At 42.6% G+C, this 15,260-nt stretch overlaps 2 protein-coding genes across 3 annotated transcripts; both read left to right on the plus strand.

The window, feature by feature from the left end:
* The first annotated feature begins 223 nt into the window (after positions 1 to 223).
* LOC106603572 (alpha-2-antiplasmin) lies at positions 224 to 6,925 on the plus strand. Of its 2 annotated transcripts, none has more exons than XM_014197432.3 (8): positions 224 to 380; positions 2,614 to 2,685; positions 2,857 to 3,055; positions 3,236 to 3,379; positions 3,590 to 3,778; positions 3,880 to 4,022; positions 4,277 to 4,481; positions 5,930 to 6,925. In XM_014197432.3, exons 2-8 carry the CDS (start codon positions 2,629 to 2,631, stop codon positions 6,496 to 6,498), a joined length of 1,506 nt encoding a protein of 501 aa, XP_014052907.1. In that variant the 5' UTR covers positions 224 to 380; positions 2,614 to 2,628; the 3' UTR covers positions 6,499 to 6,925. The 2 variants fall into 2 exon arrangements, with proteins under 2 accessions (XP_014052907.1, XP_045573051.1); XM_045717095.2 differs by having other exon boundaries at positions 244 to 380; positions 2,592 to 2,685.
* A 223-nt stretch (positions 6,926 to 7,148) lies between these two features.
* Positions 7,149 to 14,623, plus strand: LOC106603571 (pigment epithelium-derived factor). Its single transcript, XM_014197431.3, has 8 exons — positions 7,149 to 7,348; positions 12,009 to 12,072; positions 12,307 to 12,496; positions 12,578 to 12,736; positions 12,869 to 13,072; positions 13,172 to 13,311; positions 13,436 to 13,646; positions 13,734 to 14,623. The coding sequence occupies exons 1-8, from the start codon at positions 7,164 to 7,166 to the stop codon at positions 13,982 to 13,984; spliced, it is 1,404 nt and encodes a 467-aa protein (XP_014052906.1). The 5' UTR covers positions 7,149 to 7,163; the 3' UTR covers positions 13,985 to 14,623.
* Positions 14,624 to 15,260: the final 637 nt, after the last annotated feature.

Below are 15,260 nucleotides of genomic sequence, written 5' to 3' on the forward strand. Positions count from 1 at the left end.
CCCTAAGGGAAACCACTGATCTGATGAGAGCAGAAAGGTGAACATATTGTGCTACTGGCAACTTTTACATTTATTACACCTGTTAAATGTTTCAGATGAGTGACATTTCTATGGAATGAGGGGAGAAAGGCTCTTATAAAGGCAGGTTTGACCTGTGGGTCACATATCTACATATTTACATTTTCTGGTTGTGTAGTGGCTCTGCTGAATCAATTCAGAGTTGAACATTAACTGGGCAATGAGGGGGCTGACAGTGTAGAGTACTGGGCACTACAGGATCCAGCTAGGGGAACACTCACCGTGCCTGTCTGACTCTCTATCTGTCTATATCCTAATCCTATTTGCCTATATCACCTATCCCCTGACCAAACGTCGGCTGGGTAAGTTTTCTCCACCTCGATTCATTTGGAAGGGATAGTATCTGGTGTTAGGTTTTTTGACACAGTGTATGAAACCATATAATTCTAGTATAGTAAGTGCTCTTCATTTAAAGCTATTTGGAACATGATTTAGATGTATGGCTGTAGCTATTAGTTTACTAGTGATATAATAATAGCACAAACTGTTTAAAATCAAATTCAATCTTTAAAAAAAGACTAAAGAGCCCTTTGTAAATGTAAATGTACACTCAAATCACCAATCAAGACATCACTACTACCACTATTTCTACTACGTCTATGAATGCTAATGATTCTAAGCAGAGTCATATACATATATATATATATATATATATATATATATATATATATATATATATATATATATATATATATATATATAAACACGAATACTACCATTGCATCCATAGAGAACCCATTGCAGTCGTGAGGCCAGTGTTTGCTGTTTGTGGACTTTAGCAGTGAAACAGAAACCTTTGGCCCTCTGACAAACAGTTGATCCCAGAGCAAAACACCACACATCTCTGCAGTATAGACCCCCGACTAAAGCAATGCCACACTGACCACTAGCCAAGCAATCATGCTTTTGATTGGCTCTCATTTCCTCTCAACCTATCAGTGTTCGCTGGTGTTGCCATGTCCAGCAGCAATATGTACTCTGTTATTGCTCTGTAAAAGTGAGGGGTTCAGTAATTCTTACGCATTGATTATCACTGTTATTGAATCTTAAATATTTAAGTTATTGGCTGTGTTCTAGAGGATCAAAACCATAATGTATCATGGGTAAATTGTGACTGACTGATCTACAAATAATAATGAGTAGTTATTTATGATGCAAGGTTTTTTGTCGGCAGTCGCTTGTACTGTCGAATGCAATGTCGAAGAAGCCCAGAGTGACAGGGTAGGAACCATAGTTTCGGGTCCATGTTTCCCAGGGGACTCTAATTGGTGTTAAACATGTTAAATGTATAAAAGCAGAGATACTGTACAGTATATGATGACGAGACGGTCTTGTCTCCGCCCTAACAATGGGCGTTGTTGTCCCAAAGGTGGGAAGGCATATGGTCTGCTTATCGCTGTATTCCCAAGTGGACCCTCTCGCTTCGCCTCTTCCTCTCTGATAAAAGCACCCCATAGTCCTTTTCAGGGGTGTATTTATTACAGAAACCCTTTACCGTTTAAAAACCAAACGGAAGCAAACAGAGCAAACGGAACAAAACGGGGAGGGACTTATCTATATTTGTCCAATAGAAACTCCTGTTTTTGTTGCAAAACATTTTCCCTTTAGAGTAAATAGTTTCTGTTGCAAAATGTTTTGCTCTCCTCCAGCTGGAGACAGGAAACAAATTTGTTTTTATTAAATGAGACTCTCCATTTCTACTCTTTCGCGTCACCAGGCAAATTACATTTACAGGGGTGGAATCCTAAAATAAATGTGTAAAGTGATAAAAATGAATTTAGCTTTTAAAGATAAAAGGATAAGTAGCATATTGTTTTTTAAAAGTGTGCAGGCTTTACTCCTTTGAGAAGAAAACAGCTGATTCAAAGGGGCGTGGTGTATTTTAAAACACTTCCGTGCTACCTGCTGTGAGGATACTCCTGTACATCCTCTGTCGAAGTAGGCGATCGAAGAGGGGAGCAGACACTTGTTTTCGCCTACTAAAGAATTAAAAGAGGACAGACTTTTGCCCAATTGACAATCTCCCAGAGTGTGTGCACAGGTTGTGCAGCGTTGTTGCTGTCTAGCTCTATTTCTATGAGAAACCATTTTGTGAACATGCTCATGCTGTCTGTGAAGAAATGTTTGGGGTGTGGTCCATTGTTCTGAAAAGTTGTTTCCAGTTGATTTGTGTTGGGAGAGGCTTTGCTCGCTTCTGGATCCCAGCACTGTTGCTAGCGCCCTCCCTTAAGGAAAGTATTAGTTGTCACTGTTTTTTGGTCACTGTGTGTAGCCTAACTAGGTCAATATAGTCCTGTGAAATCTAGTTGGGTGAAATCACTGTTGCACTTTAGAAGGAACTGAGATCTAACAAGCTTTTTGTGTTCATGTCAAAGTATTCTGTATGTGTATCTATTTCTATACAAGCAAACCTTAGTCATTTAATAAACTTTTTACATCTGCCTCAGACTATTTCTCTTAAATGGTCCTAGATAGAACCTGTATCTTTGAATATATGTTATATTATTGTACAGGTTTCTTTGTTCTGTATTGCAGGCTAGCTGTTGGGATATGAAGCTGCATCTGCCTGTACTCTTGCTGCTCTGCCTCTGTTGGCTGGGACTGACTGTAAGAGGGCCAACCATAACCTCACCCCAAAACACATCAACCTTCCTTAAATATCTAACCTTAAGTTAGAAAAGTATTGACTACAAGACTTTTAAAGCACCCTAACCCTACCCTAGTTTCTACAGTCCAACCCCTAGACACTCTCTCTCTCTCTCTCTCTCTCTCTCTCAGGATGAGACAGGTACGGTAGCTACTGAGGACCACTCTTGCAGGGAGCAGGTGTTCAGCCAGGAGGCCCGGTGGTCAGTAGGGGGTGCTGTAGAGAGACTGGGCAGGCAGCTACTGGACAGCCTGCAGACAGGGCCAGAGCAACCCAACGTCATCATATCACCCCTCAGCGTGGCCCTTGCACTAGCACAGCTCACACTGGGTGAGGCACGTGTGTGTGTGTGTGTGTGTGTGAGAGAGAGAGACATGTATAATGTCAAGAGTGAGTATGTATCTGTGAGATTGTAAGTGTATGTTTGTGTCTGCTTATGACTTAACTTTTGTCTCAAAGAATTAATGTAATCAAAACATGGTCATTGCCTCCTTGTGATGCCCCTATCAGGAGCTCGTAACGAGACACAGAAGTTGCTGCTAAGTTCTCTACACGCCCACACCGTGCCCTGCTACCATGAATCCCTGGGCAGCCTGGTCCAACACCTCACCAACACCTCCCTACAGGTGGCCACACGCATGTACCTGCGCCCAGGTGAGTGAGTGAGTAAGTGTGTGTGTGTGTGTGTGTTTATGTGTATATTTCAGTGTTGCAGCTCTGTGCCAGAAAATGGCAGTCTACTGACATAATTATAAAGCGCACCCATTCTGCCTTTGTTAATGCAGTAAAGGTCTGACAATGTTTTGGACTCTTTTGGTGTATATTTATATGTGTTATATATTTGTTTCTCTCTTTCTCTCTCAGAGTTTGAGGTGTACCAGTCCTTTGTTGCAGAATCCGTGCGTAACTACAAATCAGAGCCTGCCCCCTTGATCTCAGTGGAAGATGTCAACCAATGGGTGGAAGACACCACCAAAGGTCACATGACCAATTTCCTACCCAGTATTCCGCATGATGTGGTGCTCATGCTTATCAATGCTGTGTATTTCAAAGGTAAGCCCTTTCACTCCTTGTTTAAAATAACGTCTTTGAAACTGTATACAAGTGTCTACTTTTTACAATTGTGTGGCATGTTCTCCTGCTGTCACTGGTAGGTGAGTGGGAGTCTCGCTTCGACCCTCAGTTCACACAGAAGGATGTCTTCTACCTGGACAATAAGAACTTTGTCCATGTAGACATGATGCGGTCAGCCAAGTATCCACTGAGCCTGTTAGAAGACGGGGAGCTTGGGGCTCAGGTGAGCTGGGCTAGCTGTATGTGTTCTGTCGTCTGATTCTGTCTCCATCTTCCCTTTCAATCTTTTCACACAGAACACTTTCTACTGGAGACTTGTTTTGAAAAGTCCTTGCTGTTGAAACGTAGACAGTAAAACGTATTGTTCTCTCCACCACACTCTCACCTCCATTCTCTTCCTCTCAATCTCTCTACAGTGCAGTTGGTGCAGTCTCCCTCTCTAAAATGTTTCTCTCCACCCCCCTTCTGTGTTTGCAGGTTGCACGTTTTCCATTTAAGGGAAACACCAGCTTTCTGGTAGTGATGCCGTTGCCAGGAAGAGGAAACGTGTCATCGCTGGTTGCCAAGCTGAATATCTCTGACCTGTACAGACGTCTACCTCAGGAGAGGACCATGCAGGTCCAACTGCCCAAGTTCACCCTGCAGTACCGCCAAGAGCTACAGGAGGCGCTGACCAGCATGGGTGAGAACAGAAGTAGTGTCAGAAATGACCTAGGGCAACAGCACTAGGTCTGGGAATCATGTCTGATTCTCTTGGCCAATTCTGAGAAGGTGCTTTTAAAGACAGACAACTCTCCCAACAAATCACTTGTTTTGGTTGGTGGGGTTTAAAAAGAATCCCCTCAGAAATATGACGGACACACAATGTGGATGCAGATAGCTAGGGTAATTTTAGCCACAGCCAGTCAGTGGTTTTTAGCTTGTAATGCTACCGTCATGGCGCATGCAAACTACTCACTTGTGAAATACACTAATTGAAAATATCCTCCTCCAGCTCCATCTAGCTAGCTACAGCTCCGCTCTTTCCTCTCTGACAAACTGACCTTGGTCCTAGTACAGACGTGTATGCTGGAACATTGGTACGTTCTGGGAGGCAACCCATCTGTCTAGAAACTAGCACAGAAAGTTACATCGTTTTGGCCAGGGGTTTTTCCTCTGTCAGATCACGTGGTCTGGAAAAACTTGAGTCATAGTTTAAGCCCTAGTCATAGTTTAAGTGAGCTATAAACGGACAGGCAGGGCCAGCCCTAGCCTTTTTAGGGGCCCTAAGCGTTAGCTATCTAGTGTCTGCTTGCTGGCTGAACCAGTCTCAAATCAATCCAGATGAAACGAAAGGCAGGGATGCTACCGTACGGCCAGTCAAACAAGCTTGGACTAGGCTGCTCGCTGGAACAAGTTCACTCAGGTGATCGAGCATGGTTTGCCATAGTAGCCAGTAGCTAACGAGAGCAGAGTGATTTTCAGAATTAGGAACTAGTGTTAGGTGGATGGGCAAAATCTTGATTTTTAGAGATGAGTTCCACGCCATCTACAAGAGAGATCGGTTGAGGGACATTCATCACGTAGGAGTGAAGCCTTCTGATGTGAGACAAGGGGGCCCCCGTACCTCGTGGGAAAAACATTATAGTGGTCCCCTTCTTGACGGCGAAGAGAACATTTTAGGTTTAAAGTACATTATCGGCAATTCCACACATTTTACCCTAGGGTGGAGAGAAAATGTTGCAATTTTGTAACACATTTCATGCAATTTTACTCATTTTGCCATGTGGCTGAGAGACATTTGGGCAGTTTAAAGCAAATTTCCTGTAATTCTACACATTTTTATTTATGCCATGTTAATATGATATCTGATTGAGAGTGACTAACAAAATCAATGGGGGCCCCCTGGAGTTCAGGGCCCCTGGGCACGTGCCCTGCGTGCCCTGTTGGTATACAGCCATGATTATTACAAGTTTAGATAGCTGACTAATTTACCAACCTAAAAATTATTAGCTGACATGTCTAATTGAGTGCCTGTCAGTGACTGACCTATCAAGCAAAAAACTGCTGAGGCACAGCTAAATGTAGAAATAGCACGTTGTGTATTCTACTATTCTGTCAATCAAAATATCTCTCATCTCTCTCTCTCAGGTCTGGGCTCTTTGTTCTCTAGTCCTAATCTGTCCGGTGTCTCAGAGGTTCCTCTGCAGGTGTCCAGCATGCGTCACGCCTGCGGGGTGGAGTTGAGTGAGGAAGGGGCCGAAGCATCTGCAGCCACCTCCATCACCATCATGCGCTCTGTTCCCATCTTTTCTGTAAACTCCCCCTTCCTGTTCGCCCTGGTAGACCACGCCTCCCTCGCTCCAATCTTCCTGGGCACCGTCACTAACCCAGCCCCTGACGCCAGCCCCATGCAGATCGACAGTCCCCTCGGCGATGATCCCAATGGCAACAGGACCCAAAGTGACAGCTCTCATAGCAACAGCAATGTACAGAATGATGGTCCCCATAGTAACAACAACGTACAGAGCGACAGTCCCCATAGCAGTAACAACGTACAGAGTGACCAGCCACAAAGTGAGAGAATGCAGTGTGGCGTCCCTGTCGGGGGGGAGGAGCAACAACAGCCCCTGAATGAAGTAGAGGGAAACCCCAACGCCCAAGTGGAGGGGCAAGGATCCAGTTCCTGTGCCAATCCCTCTCATACAGTTCCTTCCTAAACCATCACTGATGCCCAGCTTGCCCCAACCCATCTCTCACTGTTCTGTCCTGAGCAACACTGCCCGACCAGCCGGTCCCATATGGAGCCCAGCCCTCACATAGCAAAACCCTATCCCAATCTATTGGCACAGTTCCCAGTCCAGAATCAACCCCAGCCCCTACCCCTCGACACCTGACTTCTCACAATCCCTCCCCTCCCCAGTGAATGCCCCTGATTACAACCCAATGATTTAGGAGAGACCATGGACCTGTCCCATACTACACTGTGTGTGCAGATTAACACTCAAATGTGATGCTATTTTTAGACTTGGCTGTGCACTGTCTGTCTTACAGAATTTGTTGTGTTTTGTTGTGATGTCTTACTTTCTAATTTTGATGATTCCCACCTCTGGTATTGATTAAAGAAATGAAGTCTCAAACATTTTAGTGAATGGTGGATGTGATCATGTGAATGAGCAGGACTGGATTTTTTATATAACAACGTTTTCAATGGATTTAGATTCAGGCTTATACCTCACAACCTATAATTTAACTATTTTCTCCAGCACATTCATGCAATTAAAACCGGACTTATTTAAGATTTGTTATAACATTTCAGGTCAATTGCTTGCGCGTCAAATTTAACATATCACCGTTCATTTGGGGAGGTGAGGGAGGACCATGGATGCGCCTTGCGCTCAAAACAGCCATCCAGATTCTTGCCACACCCAACAGGCTACGTCAGAGAAGGGCGGGTAAAAGTTGGCTTCACGGCTGTGTGCATCGTCCTGGTACATTCTGCACTCCACTGGAGACACGACTGCTAGAGACATACGTACGGACGACGTGGACCCATAATCGCTTGGAAAGGTCAGTACTTTTATGCATCATATGCAGAGTTGGGGAGTAATGTATTACAAAAAAAAAAAATGTAATCCGTTACGTTACCAGCAGTAACATTGTAATCAGATTTACAGATACTTTTGAAAATCTATATGATTACTTCTGGGATTACTTTTAAATTTATAAAGGATGTTTGCGATAAAAAAATATCAGACACCTTTCTCTTTTCTCAATGACATTCAAATCAGCATTGAAAAAAGGCACAAGTTTAGGTTTGTTATGCCTGAGCAAGTCTGACCACAGATCAGAGACCACTATGAAGATACACCAGGGTCATTCCTACTATGTGGTGCCTTTTCTGTCTCCAGGAAATAGTACTTCTTATTTAATGTAAAATCTACATTCCAAAAGGCTTTACATATAAGGTTAGGTGCATAGCCGCGGGAAGTATGGGTGCTGAGGGTGCTGCAGCACCCCCTGAAAAATCATCATAAAAAATGTATATGTATACTAGTCCTGTATTAGCCACTGATCTGTAACGCAGGCAAAAACATATATTCAGCACCGTAGGTTACTTTCTAAAATGTAATCCGTTACAGTTAATAGTTACTTGTCCAAAATTGTAATCAGTAACATAATTTTAGGATTACCCAAACTCTGTAACTTAATCTGATTACTTTCAGATTACTTTCCCCTTAACAGGTGCAGGCTAGCATTTTTTCGTCATGAATCTTGTTCTGGGGGCAGCTCTACAGAGTGATCGCTAGCTGGCATAGCGACAAAGTCATTCAATCTAATCCTAATCTTAACCCTAACATTAACCACACTGATAACCCCTAATGCCTAACCCTAACCTTAAATGAAGATCAAAAAGCTATTTTCTTTCATACATTTTTACAACACAGACAATTTTGATGCTGCAGCTGGCCCATCTAGCGAAAATCGCTCAGTTCTGCCTCAAGGACAAGACTCATCCCAATAAACATCAACCTGCTTAAGAGCCATTAGAAGAAGACAATAATTCATATCAATTGAACATACATTGCAGGATAAATCAATATTAAAGTTTACATAGCTCGCCATAAATAGATGTTGGATTTTACTATGGGTTGGTTATGTAGGTTTCTTCTAATCCATTGCTTTCTACAACAGATAATAATACAGTTAGGCTATATCTTTACATTATTAACCAAAATCTGTCAGATTTACTGTCATTACAATTCATTTAATACCCCTTGATCTTCAAGAATAGGACATGGAAATATAGATTAGCCAAACTGTTTTACCTGAGCATGACCCCAGAACTAAGGACTTATTAGCCTGCTCTGTTGTTTATGATTTTGTTGCCATAGAGGACTGATTGGGCTCATTGCTTTGAGTTGAAAAATAAATGCTGCTCTCAGAATGGCATGCTTTGAGTACTACTGAAAAGCGCTTGTATCCCATATGCTGCATTTGATAGAGGCCTGTTGTTTATGTTTTTGTTGGTGACATCTTCATAATTTACAACTGTTTAAGTCTATCAAAAGTGTGTGAGTTGTGTCCGTAAGGCCTATGTGGTCATCTGAAATAAAACTTGTTTTGACAGTATGTAGCACAATACCAACGGTGAGTTTAGAAGCAACTCCCTCAAACTTTTATTCCATAGGCTGGGATCCGCACTGTGTTGCAAGAGTGTTTTATACTGGCTGTCCACTGGGGCATATTCATTATGCCTATTCTGTTGCAAAACGTTTTTTAAACGGAAGCAAACGGAATGAACCGTGGAGAGACCTACCTGAAATTGTCTAATAGAAACTCTCGTTTTGCTCTGTATGCTTCTGTTTGGTTCTTAAACGGTAAACGGTTTCCTTAATGAATACACCCCTGGCCGCAAAAACAATGATTGACAGGTAGCTTAAACTTCTTCAATTCAACCATTATTTGGTTAAAATACACATATACATTTGTGAACAGCCATCCACATTCACATCATCCACAATCCCAAAGTAGTTAAATGAGAAAGCAGCAGTGCGATTCACATCAACGTGTTATGTAGACTACATATCTGTCACGGAAAATGTCGTACTGGAGAGAAGAGGACCAAGGCGCAGCGAGACTGTGAATACTCATACTTTAATAGACTCAAGTAAGGCATCCACAGGAAACCAATAACACGACAGCAGCAACAGTTAGCAGGCTTTAAAAAAAAAATTTCAAAAAAAAACAAAAAAAAACGCTGTGCAAAACAACCACACACAAACCCCAGTGACAAACAACTCCTACATATATGACTCCCAATCAGGAACAACGATTCCCAGCTGTTCCTGATCAGGAGTCACAAGACACACACAAGACTGCCACGTCCTGACCCCCAAACTACTACACCAGCTCCATCTGCTGGTCAGGACGTGACAATATCAATAATCTGTGATATCCGTATCACTGTAGACTACACCACTGCTGTCATCCTTACCTCCAAGTGTTTATTCAAGTTGGATAATCTTTGGATGCCGACGGCAGTCGCTTCATTGGAAGACATAGCTTGGACTGTAACCTACAAAAGCTTATTCCTGCTCTTTTCCTGCAATCCATCAAAGCATTTGGTGTGTCATCATTGTGGTCTCTGATTGTGGCTTTTTTTAATGGTGATTTAAATGTCATTGAGAAAATAGAAAGGTGTCTTATTTTTTTCATAAACGTCCTTTCTGAATTGAAAAGTAATCCTAGAAGTAATCACCTGTATTTTTTATCTGGAATCTGATTGCAATATTCTTGCTGGTAAAGTATCTGATTATGTTAGTTTTTTGTAATCCGTTACTCACCAACCCTTTAAATGGGATAACTTGAACTCATGATCAGGATTGACATTTGAATACTTGTTTGTAAAACAGAGTTATATAGTGTGACTATAAAAATGTTCCCTTTCTTTCCGAGCACTTTATTGACTGGTTCATCTGCCAACCTTTGGGCTACCTCAGGATGGGCAAGGAATTCTAAAACACTATATATTTCAGAAATGTTGGTATATGAGTTTTTATTGGTGTATTTTTTTCACTATCTAATCATCACATGGGTTTGTTCAATGACAGACATGTATTTGTTTAAAATATCACTTAATGGTTTCATTTCAAAGAGACAAATAATCATGTTTTTTTGCAAAATGCTATATATTCCGACGCACTCTCAGAGAAATAAGTAGTAGGCTACCGCTAGGTTTTAAACTGTAAAATGTAACAAATAACTGCATTTGTTTATAAAGAAATGTACAGATTATACATTCTTTACATCAATATTGATAAAAAAATACAAAATAATTAAATACAGTAATACTGTATATAAAACATTTACATTTGACATTTTAATCATTTAGCAGATGCTCTTATCCAGAGCGACTTACAGGAAGTACATTCATCTTAAGATAGCTAGGTGAGACAACCACATATCACAGTCGAATATACAGGATACGTACATTAGATTCCAGCTAATGCAGCGTTTTGCAAAAAATATCTAAAATCTATTAATTAAAAAACAAGATAACAGCAATATTTTACACACACATGAAGGTACCCATAAGCAATCATTTCTGATGAAAAAACACAAATGTGAAAAAGTGGTCGATATAGCGTTTTGGAAATAAACTCTTCATTTGTGGGTTGAAAATGTGTGTAGATCAAGAGGACTGTGTGACCTACAGCCAATATCTACTGTACCATTTTCCATTTTATTTTGGCTTAAATTCATCATGCTGGGGATCGTGAATGGTAGAGGACGGCCTCAGTGCAGAGAGAAGGAAGATCTCTCTCTGTGGGTTTGGCTGGCTGCTTTGGGTTGGAACTCAGAGATCAAGTGTCTGGTTTAACCATCAGGCCTGCAGAGAGAGAACGGAGAGGGGGAGGAGAAGATGAAAGGAGAGGGGGAGGAGAAGACGAAAGGAGAGGGGGAGGAGAAGTGTGTGATCTGAGGTCAGTTATGGAGGTTTTTTTCATCCGGGAAACCAGGAGAACCGTAATGACAACCAGATGGGCAGGGAACAAGAGAGTATGTGTGTGTGTGTGGGTAAAATAGAAAGAATGTGAGAGAGGGAGAAAGAAAGAGGGAAAGAAACCTCTGATCTCCACCTCCTGTGACCCTTCAGCTTCTCCCTGCTCTGTCTGCTCACCTCTCTGTATGACTCTATTCACTCCACTAAGCTCATTACCAATACTAGCTGTGCTAGTGTGGCTAGCTAATAAACAGGTGTGAACTTCACAGCAACCTGCCTCTGCTTGTGTTGTGCGTTAGCTACACTCTGTGTGTGAGTGGAGAGCCAGAAGTTTAGGATATATTACATGGTTAAGTCTCTACTCAGTAAGAGGATGTAATGGGGCTCATTCTGAACACACAAAGGTCTATACATCTCCAACTAGTAGAGCAAGAAGAGAAGAGAGATGCGGACAGAGAGACAGTGATAGGAGAGACAGACAGAGAGACCTTATTGAGAACTCATTGCTCCATCACACCCTGCTGAGCAGGTGAGATGGAGGGACTTACTGTAAGTTAAACCACATTTTCCCACAAGAGCCCTGGCCTGCAGAGAATCACCCTCACAAACTGAAAGTCTGACTCACACTCTATGGGCCAGTTTCCCAGACACAGATTAAGCCTAGTTCTGGATGTATGTTTGTAAAATAATGTGTGTGTAATTGATTGTGTGCTTGTGTTACAGGATAATGTGGACGACCCCATTGCTGTGCCTGGGGGCCCTCCTCTCCCTCTCTTATGCTCAGTTGGTGAGACCACTCCACATCTCTGTCTTCATACTCCTTTCTTTTTCTCATACTTTCATGTCTCTTTATATGCGCTCCATCCCTTTGGCTTTCTTATGCAGAGAGATGACATTGTAGAATCTCTCTCCTCATCCTCTAGTAGTTTATCTCTCTATTTTCTCATTCTTCATGAACTAGCCATGCCATTAACCCTCCTCTCTTACTTTCTGTGTCTTTGGATCAACCAATCCTGTGCAGTCGGAGACAGAGGGGGCCGGAGGGGAAGAGGAAGCTGTGGAGCTCTTTACCACGCCCAGAGCCAAGATGGCTGCCGCCACCTCTGACTTCGGCTACAACCTTTTCCGGGCCCTGGCGGGTCGCGACCCCAAGACCAATGTATTCCTGGCCCCCATCAGCATCTCTGCAGTGCTCACTCAGCTCTCCATGGGTTAGTTAGCCTCAGCACTGTTATACTTTATATCATTGTCTGCTATTTATCTGGTATTTACCCCCCTTCTCTCTCGCTCAGGAGCGTCTCCGGATCGTTCAGAGAGGTGGTTGTACAGAGCTCTAAGGTATCACACCCTGCAGGACCCTCAGCTCCACGACACACTCAGGGACCTACTGGCCTCACTCAGAGCACCTGGCAAAGGCATCAGCATCGCTGCACGCATCTACCTGGCCCGCAGTGAGTGTGTGTATAAGCATACATGTGTCTCTGTGATACTTTGAACAGTCTGTGTGTATTTTGATTGTGTGTATGTTTGTTAACCTGTGTGTGTATGTGTGTATTTGTGTGTATGTGTGTGTAACTCTCTAGGACTGCGTCTGAAGCCGGAATATTATGGCGTGGTGGAAAAGCAGTATGGGGTGCGGCCCAAGACTCTGATGGGCGGGGCTAAAGATGTGAATGAGATCAATGATTGGGTCAAACAGCAGACGGGTGGCAAGGTCGACCGCTTCATGTCCAAGCCCTTGGGACGGAACTCTGGTGTGGTCCCTCTCGGTGCTGCCTACTTCAAAGGTAAGGACAGTCTGTCTGCGGTTCAATTCTCTACCCTTATCCCCAAAGTGTGCAGTCGTTTATGGGGTGCAGTTTGTAAAATGCTGTGTTTGTGTGTAGGGAAGTGGATAACTCGGTTCAGTCAGAGTGGAGTGATGGTGGACTTCCAACTTGATGGAGAGGTGCCTGCCCGCATTCCCATGATGCAACAGGACAATTACCCAGTGAAGATGGGAGTTGACCCAGACCTGGGCTGCACAGTGAGTACAGATGCAGAAATTGAACTTTTTCAATGGTTATTACTTTGTTAAACAGCCAGTTATGAAAGTTTGCCTCAGGGAAAACATCTATTGAGCTCCTCCTTCCCTCTCCCTTTCTCTCCAGATTGCTCAGATCCAGATGCAGGATGATGTCAGCATGTTTGTGTTCCTTCCTGATGATGTCACTCAGAACATGACCCTGGTGGAGGAGAGCCTGACGGCTGAGTTTGTTCAGGACCTCTCCATGACCCTTCACCCCGTGCATGTGGCCCTTACACTACCTGTCCTAAAATTCAGCTACTCCACTGACCTCTTGCCACTGCTCTCTGACCTGGGTGAGTGCCTGTACCTCTTTCCCTCTCTCTTCATCTTGCACTCCTCTGTCTTCATATCTCTCACATCCTTTCTCTCCATCTCTCCAGGTCTTGCCGAATTTCTGGCAGACACGGACCTGACTAAGATCACGGCTCAGACGGTGAAGCTTGGCAGCCTCAATCATAAGGTTGTTATGGAGATGGCCCCAGAGGGCACCCAGTATGCCAGCTCCAGCCATGTCCACACTCCCCTGTCATACCGCGTGGACCGCCCCTTCCTGTTCCTGGTGAGGGATGAGGCATCGGGGGCACTGCTCTTCATCGGCAGGGTGGTGAACCCACGCAAACTGAGGATATAAGCACGCACACACACACGTTTGTTTTACTATTATTGTGGGGACCAAACAATTGATTTCCATTACAAATCCTATTTTCCCTAACCCTTTACCCTAACCCCTAACCCTAATTGTAACCTTAACCCCAAAGCCTAAAATAGATATCCTTTCTGGTCCCCACAAGGATCGTTAACACACACACACCAGGTCCTAGAAGAGGATCAGCTATTGTTAAGCTAAAGCTTCTTGTCTCATAAATGCACAGTATGAGAGGGTGGACAAGCGGCTAGATTCAGCTGTGGATCAGATAATACAGTTGGTTAATCATGTAGGAATATCATGTATACCATTTAGGCCAATAGTCTAAACACTCACTGATATTCCTTGAATTCTCAAGTTGTTTTCAGGAAAAGGAATTTGAAAAATAAAGTGAAGTGGATGGAATATGGGGAAAAATGCACCAAATTCTTTTTTAATCTTCAACATAAAATGCTACCAAAAATAATTGGAATTTCTTACGATGTTGAAAACAAATAGTCAAATCATGTTTATCTTACTGACATGCTTCTAAGAGGCACAGGCAATACTTTATGCTTTAACCAAAGAAAATACTCTTCACATTATTGTGTATTGCGATGCAAGAAATAAACATTTAAGTTTTAAGTCTGTCTGACTGTCTGTGTCTGTCTGACTTCAGTGAGGGAGTTCAGTGAGAGAGAACTTTATCCAGTTGACATACTGTAGCTGTTTTCAGTAAAGGGTTGGGTTGATTTGGCAAGAAATTGGACCCTTGGCTATTCTTTCTTTAGCTATTGTGCTGGGAAATGAAATTACAGTACTGACACATACTTTTCTCAGTCTTCTATGCACTTCAGTCTCGTTGAAATTAAACATAGCTGAGCTGTGTGTGCGTGTGTTTAGTATGTTTGTGTCGAGTCAAGACTGTAGTTTGAAATTATTTTGATGAATTTTCCACATTTGGGAAGTGATTCCTGTGGCCATGGAAACCCTTCCCAGAACAACACAACCAAAGTAATAACTGGAAAATCTCTCTCTCTTTCTCAAATTCAAATTCAAGCTGCTTTATTGGCATGAAAAACATTGCGTCAATATTGCCAAAGCAACAATGTATACAATATACATTGTAATAAAATAATAAATAATTGCAAATAATAATAATTGTAAAAATTATAATAAAATAACAGTCAATAGTAGAAATATAATAAATATAAAAGGTTACACATAGAAAATGTCTCTGTCATCCTCACCTTTACATCAGTACTACAACTACCATCATTAT

Source organism: Salmo salar, chromosome 04, assembly GCF_965601325.2.
Source record: "Salmo salar chromosome 04, fSalSal1, whole genome shotgun sequence".
Classification (NCBI taxonomy): Eukaryota; Metazoa; Chordata; class Actinopteri; order Salmoniformes; family Salmonidae; genus Salmo; species Salmo salar.